General features: G+C 35.8%; 1 protein-coding gene across 4 annotated transcripts in view; it reads right to left on the bottom strand.

Annotated features, from left to right (window-relative positions):
- IMMP2L (inner mitochondrial membrane peptidase subunit 2) overlaps positions 1-14,099 on the bottom strand; it is an 895,580-nt gene that overhangs the window by 811,345 nt on the left and 70,136 nt on the right. For all 4 annotated transcript variants that reach the window (XM_021673286.2, XM_012457018.2, XM_064374423.1 and 1 more), the window contains exon 4: positions 8,051-8,154. In XM_021673286.2, coding sequence (XP_021528961.2) covers positions 8,051-8,154 — 104 coding nt within the window. The remainder of the gene's footprint in view (positions 1-8,050; positions 8,155-14,099) is intronic.

The raw sequence follows: 14,099 nt of genomic DNA, 5'->3' as shown, positions 1-14,099 counted from the left end.
CACCAGGGCTGGCTTCATGGCAATGTGACCAGTGCAGTCACACACAATCCTGGGCTCAGAAGGGCCCCCACATTTGGGGCTTAATGATCTGAAGCTACCATCTTGAAACTCTTAACACTTTGAATTTGTTTTGTAAGTTAACTCCAATAGTACAACTGAGCACGTGCTAGGGGCTTGTTTGTCTGAAAAAGAATGTATTTCTCTTTCATTTTTTAATAATATTTCCAACAGGTACAACATTCTAAATTGACATTTTTTTCCTTTTACCACTTTAATGATGTCATTCAGTTATCTCCAGTCTTCCATCAGTTGAAAAGGTAGGCTATATTTTTGCTTCTTTGAAGGTAATATGTCTTTTTTCCTCTTAAGACTTTTATCTTCTTTGGTTTTCAGTGGCTTGACTGCCATATGCCCTATATGTGCTTTCACTGTATTTATTCCAGTAGTGCTTTTTGATTCTGTGAACTGATGTCTTTCATTGATTTTGGAAAACTCTTGGCCTTAACCTATTAAGATAATACTTCTTCCTCAATTCCTACTCTCCTGTTTATCTGGGACTCCAATTAGATGGTGGTCAGCTTTTTTCACTATTATACTATTTACACTAATAATTGCATGTTCCATTCTTTTATTCCCACCATGTCCCATTATATATTTTTTTAATTGACCTATCATCCAGTTCACTAATTCTCTCCTCAGCTGTGTCTAATTTTCTATTAAACTAATCTGTTGAGTTCTTCATTTCCCAGTTTTTATTTCTAGAATTTCTTTAAATTATTTTTGTGGATTCTTATTATGTGCTGAAATTATCCATCTTTTCATCACTTTTTAAAAAAAATTGATTATAATTTTTTTCTGTTTTTGGAGAGAGGGTCTTACTCTGTCACCCAGGCTGGAGTGCAATGGTGAGGTCATAGCTCACTGCAGCCTTGATCTCCCAGGCTCAAGTCATCTTTCCTCCCATCTCAGCCTCCGGAGTAGCTGAGATGACAGGCATGCAACACATGCCCAGCTTTTGTTTGTTTGTTTGCTTATGTTTAAGTAGAGACCAGGGAAGTCTCGCTATGTTACCTAGGCTGGTCTCGGACTCCTGAGTTCAAGTGATCTCCCATCTCAGCCTCTCAAAGTGCTAGGATTACATACATGAGCCACCACACCTGGCCAATTATAATTATTTTATAGTCCATGTCTGATCATTCCAATATGTGGATCACTGTGAGACTATTTCTATCCTTCCTTGTTTTATGTTGTTTTTCTTGGTCCTGGCTTCTAATATACATGGTATAATTTTTTATTACATGGCAAGTGTTGTGTAAAAAAAAAATTATAGAAACTCTGCATGATGTCTCTTGCTTCCAACAATGACAGACAGTTAAAGTAAAGGCAGATCACATTAAAATCAAGATTGAGTTTATCAAAGAATACATTTTGATTTTTGTGAGTAGTAGCCTTTTTATAGTTCCCCCTAACTCCTAGGATATAGCCATACAGGAATCCCACTGAAAAGCTAAGAGTGTTTTACCAGGGTCCTTCTTCCTCCTTCCTGAATTCCAGCTTGCAGGCACTGTGAAACTGCCAACATTTCTGCTCATCCTCTCACCATCTTAGCTATCGCTGCTTGGCTTCTCAACTTGGCCTGTGCTGCTTGCAAATTGACAGAACCCAAGGTAAAAAATTACATCAAATACAGGGCTCGCTTCAGTTTGTTTCCTTTCATTCTTACATCTTCAGCCCTTGGTAGTGCTCAAATGTCAACTGATAGATAGATAGATAGATAGATAGATAGATAGATAGATAGATAGACAGACAGATAGATCAATTTTAATCTAGTTTTCTCAATATTCACAGTATAGGCCTTAGTTTGAAATAAACTAGTTCATTTATAGCCAGAAGTAGAAATCAGTCACTGACTGACCTGAGGCCTATCTTTATGAATGCTTCTGTATCTTATTGATTCCAAAAGTATTTAAAATAGGTTGACACACCTATGTGATGGTTGATTTGCCTTGTGTTCTACTTCCTGCTTAAAACCTAAACTGTTTACCGCTCTAAAATCTTATTTAATTCTGTTGTAATTGTCATATAAACTAACATTCAGAATGCTTCTCCTCAACAGCTCAATCTGACTCCTTACATATAATATATAATGTGCATTTGGGAGGTCCTTTGTAAATGGTGTTTTGCATTTACTCATTTTTTTAAATATAATAAGAAACAGTGTTCTCAGAGACTAGATTATTTCAGAGTAAAAATAAAAACACTTATAAACATAAGCACTAGTATTTAATAGAACATTGCCTGTATAATTTTGTTCTTTGATAACTTCTAGGTACCTCTCAAAGGTTATAACATTTATAAAACAGGATGAACAGAAGCTATCTATGTATGTCTTCTATAGTTACATTAACATAAAATCTCATTAATTCAAAATTGAAATTTATAAAACATTTCTAAGCTGTAATTTGTCTCAGAACTAAGAAAATGTCTCATTACATAATTAAATGTATAAGCATTGTGAAGGCAGTTTATCCTCTTTAAGAAAGTAAATTGCTATTAAGGACTATCTTAAGGATACCAGCTTTCTGTATGGCTATGAACAGCATTTAAAAATCAGTTGTAATCTACATCAAACAACAGCAATAATACTCATACTACCTCATTTTATTTATTAAAAAATGTCACTTATACATACACTTAGTAATGACTGCAAATTACTATGGATAATTAAAAGTGCCAAAAACTACATCTCTCTTTAAAATAAACTGCAACATGGAACATGGAATTTCCCTCCCCAGCATTTTACTGTCAATTAAAAAAAAAAAAGTAGGTACTTGATCCTGCCTATAGAGTCTTTCTGTGAAAGTCAATAGTCTTTCTATATTTGGTTCGTAAATGTACAATATTAACTACAAACTCAGAAAAATGTTTAGCCATAGATTTTTAAAATGGGAATGAGTACAGATAGAACAGATAAGTATACACAATTACATTTTCCCAGCTCAACTGATAACTGGCTTTTAATACAATTATGGGTCATTATTCAGTATTATCATTACTGTAGGCAAAACATGAAATTCCATTTTTAGCAGATTCCGATTAATTTCCTTGGTGGGTCAAGGAACCTTTCAAGATTTACAAGCACTCAAGACACAAAGCACCTTTCATTTTTTTTTCAAAGGCTCTATTCTATTTCATCTATTTCCCTGGCTCAAATCTTCATGACTCTTTGCTCATATTTATTGATGGAGATGCAGCCACCACACTGGCCATCTGTCAGAAAGTGGCAATTAGTTTAGCATGTCACAAACCAGCTGTTGAAACTCTATGTACAGTATATGTTCATAATATAGTATTATTGCTCTTAATGAAGAGACTACCATGTATTTCAGAAACCACTGCATCAGAAATTTGATTAAAGAAATGGGAGTAAAAAAAAGAGATGTAGACATACCAGGGCCTGCATGATCTCTTTGGTGAGAATAGATGTTACTCAACCAAACCATCGTACCACATTATATAGAGACATTACAATATGACGGTTAAGACACAGCTTTGATGTGAGGCCCTACAAACCTTTGCTCTGCCATTTATCAATACTTACTATGTCCTTAAGCAGGTTATTTAGCCTCTCTATGCCTTAGTGTTCTCATTTATAAAACCAGGGATAACACTAATACCTACTTTACTGGTTTTTCTTAATAAGAATCAAATAAAAGTGAATTTAGAACTCTTAGCCCAGTGGCTAGAAAAAAATAAGCAGTCAATAAGTACTTTTAAAATATTATGGTTAGTTTTTCTCTCTCTCTCTCTCTTCATAGATTATGTATCTTTTTCTCTCTGTCTTTGGACCTGATCACTCCAATACTCTCACCAACACCAGGTGTTTACTTATCTTTAGATGTCTACCTTGGCTTCATAGTAACTACCTTAGTGTTTTCTATCTCAGACTTTAGGATTTCATCTAAGTTCACTTCAGACACACTCCAGGCATGCAGCAGTGTATAATAGGAAAAGATTCAGACATAGTGTTATCAAATAGAAATAAAACATATGTCACATGTGTAGTTTTATATTTTCTACTAGGCACATTTAAAAAAGAAAGAATCAGCCAGATGCAGTGGTTTTGCCTGTAGTCCCAGCCCTCAAGAGGCTGAGGCCGGAGGATCACTTAGGCTCAGGAGTTCATGCCCAGCATGGGCAGCATAGCAAGACCCAATCTCTTATAAAATAAAACTAGAAGAAAAAGAGAAAAAAGAAACAGGAGGAATTTTAATAACATATTTATTTATGTGAATATATCCAAATTATTATGATTTTAACAAGCAGCAATCACCATATTTCAAGTGCACAATAACTACAAGTGCTTGCTATATAAGACAGTACAGGCTTAGAGTCAAATAAACATGGATTCAAATTCTGGCCCTGCTTTTCACTTGCTCTAAATCTGCTTCTTTATGTTAAAAATCACTATCTCCAGATATTGTGAGAATTAAATAAAACTAGCATACTCAAAGCACTTAGCACAATGCCTACTTACAGGCATTCTTATTAAATGAGAATTCTCTTACCCCAACCTTCTACTATAGAATTGAACACTGGCTCAATATAGTGAAATCTGTGATCTAGCCCTTCTTCCTTCCTTTCTCGCTCTCTATAAACTGTGGCCTTTTCTCTCACCCACACGCTCTCCCTCTTTGCTTCCTAGCAACTATAAATCTGACTCGGTAGAGTTATTTCTAGAAGCCTTGAACCCTTGTAGTCATGACCCAAGTATGTGATTCCAAGAAACTAAAAAAAAACCCACGCCTGAAAGAGAAATTCTACCATCTTCTTCTCCTCTGCCCATGTTGAATCCACCTCCCCAGCTGGCCCTACTGCCTACTCAGACAGAGTTTCTCCCTCATTCAGGGGTTCCCACTGCTGCAGCTTCCTCAGCCTCAGCAACTGCCATCAACATCAGTGCTTCTCCATTTAAAGAGAGTCTAGAATCAAACATTAAGAGAAGCTGAGCAGCATTTTGCAAAGTAACTGGCCAGTACCCTTTAAAATTGTCAATGTCATAAAAGACAATGATCAAGGAACTAGCATATATTGGAGGTGACTAGAGAGACATAAAAAATGAAACTATGGGATCTAGAGTAGAATTTTTGCCCCAAAAAAGGACATTAGTGGAAAAACAGGTAAAATTTGATTAAGGTCTATAGATTAGACCTAATAATATTCTACTGATATCAATTTCCTGGTTTCAGTAATTGACCTATCTTTCTATATAATGTTAATATTAGGGGATTTATAGGAACTCTCTATACTATTTTTGCAATATTTCTTCAAAATAAATAAACTAAAGTAAGGTTAAAACACTGTTAAATGAGATTATTTAGACTTTATTATGAAAGAATCTCTGTCCCAATGGACTTGTTAAGTGATATATTATTGTGAAATAACGCTACTTACGCTAAGTCAGGAAGGCCATCACAAAGATTAATGAAAAGTCAATTCCAAGATATAGAAAATCCACCTTAATCACCACTATTAGTTCATAAATCCACTAAGAAAGTGTGATGTCACCTACATATACTGAGGAATTGATGATATCAAATCAGTATTTTGTGTGACCAGTAATGTTATTAAATAAATATAGTTACTGAATAACATACTTAAACAATAACTCCACTGTGACCAACTTTTTACAGAAAGAAAGGGACAGGAAAAAATAAGAAATATACACAAAAAAATAATACGCACCCACCTCCCTCCACCAGACCTCTCATGCTTTAGGAAACAACACTGGTTGACCAACTCTGAACAAAACCCCTTGCAATAGAAAGGACAGTCTGCTTTGCTACAGTATGTGTTTCTGTAACATAAAGTAACATAGACAATTGGTAAATGGAGAAAAGATTTCAGTGTAATGCAGAAGTTATATTGGTTCATATGTAATTTTTTTCCCAGATCATTAATGTTTTGCCTTATTATTAGTAAAGGCAATTGAAAGCTATGTACACTAATGGCAGCAAACCAGGAAGGAATCCATATTATACGTTCAACCCTTCTCCTAGAAGTGCTATTGCAAAGTTAACCCTGATCTTTGTTAATAAATAAATAAATAAAACAAAGTAATATAAAACAACAGGCAGAGCATACAATCTGGTATCAGTACATTTTGTACAACAGCTTACAAACTTTTCTCTATTTATGACTTCTGATTGTAACGTCTTTCTGCCCTTGTATGCACAGATAACCTCAACCCTTCCTTATACCTTATTCAGTATCAGATTTTTTGTTTCTTTCTCAAAGTTAACAATATTGCTTCATGATCATCTGTTGTTAAATATATGATACCAGTAACTAAGCACTCTTTTATGTAAATGGCTCCTCTAAGAACAAGCATATGAAAGTTTGTGTTATTTGTACATGACAAAGATACAGCACATAACTGAATCATTAAAAACACAGTTCAACTGGAATGACTGTAATTTATATATGAATCCCAATTTGAGTAGAATATCTTTGAAGTTAATGTATACAATAAATATCAATCACTATGAATATTTACATAAAAGGATAGTGTGCTCTTTTTAATATACTCCATGATATGGTAGGGTACTTTTATGGACCCATGCAACCCTGAATATCAAGGAGCCTTGTTTGATTTTTCAATTATCTATTCAAGTCCCCTTGGATGGAGATAGTCAGCATGTTGCTCACGAGGGGAAAAAAAATACTGCACAATTGTCTGTGTATAGTGTGACCTCTTTCACTTGGGTGGGTATCCTTTCCATCACCAACTAAGTGAGGATGTAACCTTGTCAAACCAAAGGCAAAAGAATAATAAGCATACGACAGGCTAAGCCAGCATAGAAAGGTTGTTTAGGAGGTTGCAAAGATAGTACTCTGAATGACAAAATAAAAGTACACTTCAAAGAGCAGGTTAGTATTTTTAAAAGCACTCAAAACCTGAGAAGCATTTAATACCCCTCCTTGGATGTCTGCCATACAAAACTCCACTTGAATTTATTTCATTAGTCACTAACCAGATTTGGTTAATATGTTTTCAAATGAATACTGGTAGAACAGTCTTGAAAGAAACACATTTATAGAATATCTATTTCCATAAAGCACTAGCCAACAGTAAGTATGAATACGCAGGTGTTGGTTTGCTTTTACCAAACAATCACAAGTTACCATCCAACAGAAAAAATCCTTCCAATTCAAAAATCAGAAACATAAATGGGAAAAGTCTTTACCCAATATTTTTACTGTCGCCAAGACAAATGGCAGTAACACTGCTACATTAATTGCTGCCCCTAACTGGCATAACAGGGAATCATACTAAACCATTTTTATAAGTATCTGAAACCAGAAGAAATTAGACAAGTTTGGCTGCAGTCTTCCTAGAGTAAATTTAAAGCAAACAAACAAAAATCTCCAAACCATTTAAGCATGTCCTAGGACTATGTATTATATCATCACGTCAGTTATGCACACGACATTCCTTTTCTACATTAAGACTGGAATGAAATTTTTATTCCTGACCAGTCATATTATAATAACAGTGAAACAGTGCCACCTATTGGCCCTAAATAGAAGCAACCGGTACTAGTCTCAAACTTCCTTTTTCAGTTAAACTCCTGATGTATATAAACGTCAATTATTTTCATGTCACAATTATCAACTTCTAGGAATACTATTTAGCTATACAAACCAAGAAAACATTGAGCTAACAAAAAAAGTTGCTTACCAAGATGCAAAATTTCAAAATATTCCAAAGTAATACTAAATGAATATATTTTTAATAATTTCTAATCAACATTTCATTAAACACATTTTAGCCAATCCAAATGTTAGTCAACAAACATATTTTAAATGCAAATGAAAAATTTCTTTTTATAGCATTTTTACATTGCAAAATTCATATTTTAAAAACACATATTTAACCTGTATTCAATTTAATAATGGGCAACATGATATTAACAATGGATTACCAGTTAAATCAGCATAAGTATAAATAATTTTATACACAAATATAGTATGCTTCTGAATTACTCACACCAATGATACAATGTCACCACGGTGTACTTCAAAATTCCTCACTTTCCAGTGGTTCAAAAGCACCACATCAGACGACTGGCTCCCCCCAGGATTCAAAGAAGGCTAGAAAATAAGGAGAAAAAGACATATCTACCATTTGTATTTTTCAATCTTCATTGTTCTTGCACTTCATGGCTCCAGTGGAGTGAAATAAAACATTTCTAATACAGTACCTTTCTATAAATTGCTGTTCTAAAGTAACTGCAAATTATGAGTTCTCAAAAAGGCTCTCTGGGATTCTTCACAGATGAACCAGAAAAAAATGAATTACCAATACTTATTTGAAAGGAGCATGTGCTAGACATTAAAATCTTTAGTAAACTCCAGTAACGAGGTAGAAAAAGCCTTAAGAATAACATAAAAACATGAGGAAGAAGTTGAGTCAAACCTCCTAACAAAATATTCAGATCGGATCTAATTCCACGGTAGTACACATCATTGTTCCATCTGGGGAAAAGAGGAAATAATCCCAATTCACAGTCATAACCACAAATCTTTACAGTCATATGAAGAACTGAAGGGGGCAAAAGAAAGAGGTGACAGGATTATTATTTTAAAAGGTATGGATTTCCCACGGTGACCTGTCTTTTCTCAAAAGAGCACATGTCCTAAGGGTTTTGGTCCCAGTTTAAGCCTAATAAAGGGCCTTCATCCTAAAATTCAGAGAAGTCTTATTGTGCCTGAAAATTAATGGAGCAAAAACTAAGAAATAGTTTGTGTAAGAATTTTTCTAAAGGTCAGGAACCATATAGGCATAAAAATTTGATTGGGGAACCATGAAACCAGCATACCTGTCATTTGGACAGGGGTACAGACAAAGCCAACGCATAACAAGCTTAAGGCAAGAAAAGGGGAACAAAAGAATGAGAAAAGCTACGACGGCCTTTTCACTGTTTTTCAAATTTTTTTTTCCTTTTTTATTTTGATAGGTTTTGCAGGAAAATGGGTGTTCGGTTACATGAATTAAGTTCTTCAGCGGTGATTTATGAGATTCTGATGCACCCACCACCCAAGCAGACTACACTGTACCCAATGTGTAGGCTTTTACCCTTCAGTACCACCCACACTTTCCCCCAAGTCCCCAAAGTCCAATGTATCATTCTTATGCCTTTGTGCCCTCGCAGCTTAGCTCCTACATATCAGTGAGAACATACAATGTTTGGTTTTCCATTCCTGGCTCACTTCGCTTAGACTAATCGTCTCCAATTCCATCCAGATTGTTGTGAATAACATTAATTTATTCCTTTTTATGGCTGAGTAGTATTACATGATGTATTTATAGACCACATTTTCTTTATCCACTTGTTGCCTGATGCGGTATTTAGCCTGGTTCCATGTTTTCGCAGTTGCAAATTGTGCTGCTATAAACGTGTGTTCAAGTTATCTTCTTCATATAATGACTTAATTTCCTTTGGGTAGATACCTAGTATTGCTAGGAATTGTTGGATCAAACAGTAGATTTACTTTTGTTCTTTAAAGAATCTCCACACTGTTTTCCATAGTAGTCGTACTAGTTTTACATTGCCACCAACAGTGTTAAAAGTGTTTCCTTTTCATCACATCCACACCAACATCTATTGTTGATTTTTTTTTTTTTTTTTTTTTTTTTTTTTTTTTTTAAAGATGGGGTTTCTCCATGATGGCCAGGCTGGTCTTGAACTCCCGACCTCAGGTGATCCACCCACCTTGGCCTCCCAAAGTGCTAGGATTACAGGCATGAATTTTTTGATTTTTTTATTATGGCCATTTTTGTAGGAGTGAGGTAGTACTGTATTGTGGGTTTAATTTGCATTTCCCTGATAATCAATGATGTTGGAGATTTTTTTCACATGCTTGTTGGCCATTTGTATATCTTCTTTTGAGAATTGTCTATTCATGTCCTCAGCCCACTTTTTGATGGGATTGTTTTTTTTTGTTGCTGATTTGTTTGACTTATGACTCTCCAAGAATGCTTCCATGGGAAACGGCCATTTCTGTGGTGATAGGAAAGGTGCCAAACAACAACTGAGGTTCTCCGCTATCATCGCGGGGCTGATGACAGCAGCCAGTGGAAGACACAACCACAGCAAAAGCAAGGGAAACAGTGAACGCGGGGCAACAGCCAGTCCCTGGAGCAGTAATGACACGTCTTTTGTTAAAGATTCCTGGGATTATTTGTAGATTTTCTACGAAGAAAGAGTTGACGAATATGTCAAAATTCTTCGTGGAGGCTATTATCCTGACATTATTGTTGATCCAGGGCTTTGTAGCTGAAAAATATTGGTTATCCTTGAACATCTCAAACACTGCCAGAGCTTTCACCAACTCCTTTATGTGATAATACCTAAATCTCTAACTTAGTTTTAAATTACCCGCTAGTCATTTTGTAACCGAGTTTTCTTGGGTGCTGGTGAGGCACAGCTCCCCCGAGAGAATGCTGTGGGTTCTTGGTCTCCAATCTCTTAGAGAATAAGCGATGGGACCACCGCAGGTGCGCCGTATGCTCGTAAAAGTATCGGATCCAAGAAGTGTTGCAGAAAGGTGATTTTATTTAGATAAAGAAAAGAAGAGAAAGACTTCCATGAAGAGTGTGGAAGGGGATTCCAGAAGGGAAATTCCAGAGGAGAAAGGGAGCTCCCACCATGTGGGAGGGGATTCCAGAGAGCTGTGGGTGAAGGAGCAAGGGAATTTATCCCGGGAGAAAGTCCCACCTTCCCAAGTTCCTCTGGCCAATGAAAGGAGTTCCTTTAAACTTCGGCTGGGGTGATTGACTCTTAGTCTCTTCCTACGCCCGGGAAATTCAAATATAAACCCATAAATCTCCCAGATGGAGAGAAATGGGAGGGGGGCATGGCACTGGGAAATTCTTGTCTTTAAAACTACGCCCCCTCATGGACCCGGAAAGGGAAAAACATTCCCTCAATTTCACTTGACTACCTGACAAAAAACTCAACAGGATTAAAATGGAATTTGTTATCATTTCCTAACAAATAAAGTTTTCTTCCTTTTTTTTTTTTTTTTTTTTTGAGACAGAGTCTTGCTCTGTCACCCAGGCTGTGGCACAATCTCGGCTCACTGCAACCTCCGCCTCACTGGTTCAAGCAATTCTTCTGCCTCAGCCTCCCAAGTAGCTGGAACTACAGGTGCACGACCACACCCAGTTGTATTTTAGTAGAGACGGGGTTTCACCATATTGGCCAGGCTGGTCTCGAACTCCTGAACTCGTGATCCACCTGCCTCGGCCTCCCAAAGTGCTGGGATTACAGGCATGAGTCACCGTGCCGGGCCTCTTTTTTTTTTTTTCTTTTAAAGACGGTCTCGCTTGTTTGCTCAGACTGAAGTGCAATGCCGTGATCATGGCTTACTGTAGCCTTGAACTCCTGGGCTCAGTCTCCCAGGTTCCCAGGAAGCTAGGACTGCAGGTTTACAAGTGCATACCACTACACCCAGCTAAATTGGTTTTGTTTTTTTGGAGTTTTTTTGTTTTTGTTTTTTGGTAGAGATTGGGGGGGGGGGGTCTCGCTATGTTGACCAAGCTGGTCTCAAACTCCTGGCCTCAAGCAATCCTCATGCCTTAGCATCCCAAAGTACTGACACAACAAGTATGAGCCACTATGCCCAGCCCTTTCTTATTTTCTTACTTCCTGTCTACCCTTTTCTCAGTCAACCAGCTTAAAAATCTTAGTTGTCTTTTTACTAACCTAGAAAACATATTCTAGATAAGTATAGTAAGACATTTTTTGTGTCTCATCAAGTTAGGCAATTTAAGAGTTAGAAATAGTTGAATAGGGCTTTATTATTCATAATGAAATAACGGTAATCACAACATATTAAAATAACGATCCTTATTGTTTATTTATGAATCTAACACTTATGAATATCAACAATGCATCATAAAGAAAAACCTTCCTGAATTGGGAAGTTATTCCCACAGCACCTTAAGAACCATAGTTCTCTGTACTTCAATAAAAACAAAAGCTTTATGAAAAAGAAAAAAACAGCCAGAGCAAGCAATCTTTTCAAATTGATGAAGACATCACATGGAAATAAAAAGTCATGAATAATAATCTTATGTGACCACAGAATCTGTATTTTCTTGTTAATATTTTAAATCCTAGATTCCAAGAGACTACATCAAAATATAACTAACTTCAAATAATAAAGTTTTTGAAGAAATCTCAGAGAATATTTAATCTAGGAGTTTCCACCTGTATCTCAAAGTATGTGATTGTATCAGATATTCCTGCTACTAGTAACAGTGATTTCCAGTAACAAGGGAAAAAACACTAACTCACAAAGAACAAACCAAGCCCAACACCTGCTCCGCCTGTCTTTTCTTCAACAACTTGTATTCTTATATTCATCTATTTCTCTGCTTCTACCATGGATCACTAAAGTTAAAAATCAAAGTTGGAGAAGTGTTTTGAAGAGTCCTTGCTCTAAACACTGAAAACTATGTTCAAATCTTGTCTCCATTTCTTATTAACCATATTACCTTAAACAAATTATTTAACTTGCCTCATTTTCTCATCTATAAAATTGGGACTAATTGCAGTAACACTTGACCTCATGAGGTTGCTACAAGAATAAAATTAGATAGTCTACAAAACATTACAGTCATGATACAGAGTAGCAGTCAACAAAAAGGATACTAATGATGGCAACAACAAAATAAAGGGAAACGAAATCAGATACAGTATCTTTTCCATAAGACTTAAGAAAAATTAAACATTTAAATATCGCCCTGCACATTTCTCATTTTACATAGCAAACTGAAAGTCTTCAGGCAGAAAATTCTACCCTTCATTTCTAAACTCTTTGTTGATTGTTTCCTCACTTGTTTTAAGCAAGTAGTTGGCATACTTTTATTTGCGGCCTTAATTGTTCTGTCTCTATAAATTAATCCAAAAAATTTTAATGTGCATAGTTATGAAGACCTGTAAGAATTTTACACCCACTACGTGTTAAATTCTTATTTTTAAAACATACACACACATATACAGACATATATAAAAACATATGCATTTAAAAATCTAACACTCCTTAGCTCTGGTTGATGAAACTATGATTTCCTTTTCTTCTCTCTTACTGCTTACCCCTCCCCCCCCTTGTTTTCCTCTGGCTCAGTTGTATTTCACAAATTGTTTTTTATAACGAATATTTATTTAGTTTGTACGCTTTGCTCTGACCTAAGTACCATATAGTTCACTCTAAGATATACAATGTAAGTCAGCAGATTTCAGCAGATGTTAGTAAGTTATGCTAAAGCTAGAAATAGCCAATATCTATTGAATCTGCTTTGAAACAAGCATAACACAAAAGTTAGGCTTTAATCTTTTCTCTGATCAAAGACTATGCTGAAGGATTTCTGTTTCTGCTAAAAACAAATATTATTGTCAAGTTATCCTAAATCCTCAGCTTGTGTCTAACCTCAAATCATATGACAGCTTTGGAAAAGTTTATTTTTTGGTTTACAAAAATAAAATTCTCCTAGAGAATTAAACACAGTCACAATAGACTTCTTGCCTTGTAAGATTTAACTGAAGCCATCAATCAATAAACGATATTCCGGCTTTTTGCTAAAAATTTTTAAAAAGACTACAGGCTATGATTCACTGCCTACAGGACATCAAGAAAGCCTGGTTTTGACCTTACTTCTTTGGGTGCAATGCTTTCAACCTTTTCAGGCTTATAAAAAGCACCACTCACACTGGCTACATACAATCTACAACATGTAAATATCAAACCTTGTGCTTTTAAGTAAGATGGTGCCCAGCTGCAGCCACAAGACCCAACAGTAGCCCTCAGACTTCTTTTGAAGAACCATTACTTTGAAGACATATCTGCAGGCGTGGGGGCAATAACAGAAGGAACTGAAATAGCACCGTTGATTTAGACTTTTTGACACCATAGTACTGGCCAAGGAGCATGAAATAAGTACAGTTAAAGTAAATGTACATTCTTATAATAAAATTATTAGATGTCACATCTTTGCAAGAATGTGGACAAAATGGTCTAGAATGCCATCT

The sequence above is a fragment of the Aotus nancymaae genome, unplaced genomic scaffold, assembly GCF_030222135.1.
Source record: "Aotus nancymaae isolate 86718 unplaced genomic scaffold, 86718_ANA_hifiasm-v0.15.2.pri h1tg000002l, whole genome shotgun sequence".
Classification (NCBI taxonomy): domain Eukaryota; kingdom Metazoa; phylum Chordata; class Mammalia; order Primates; family Aotidae; genus Aotus; species Aotus nancymaae.
The sequence above is the reverse complement of the archived record's forward strand: the minus strand, read 5'-3'. Positions and strand labels throughout refer to the sequence as shown.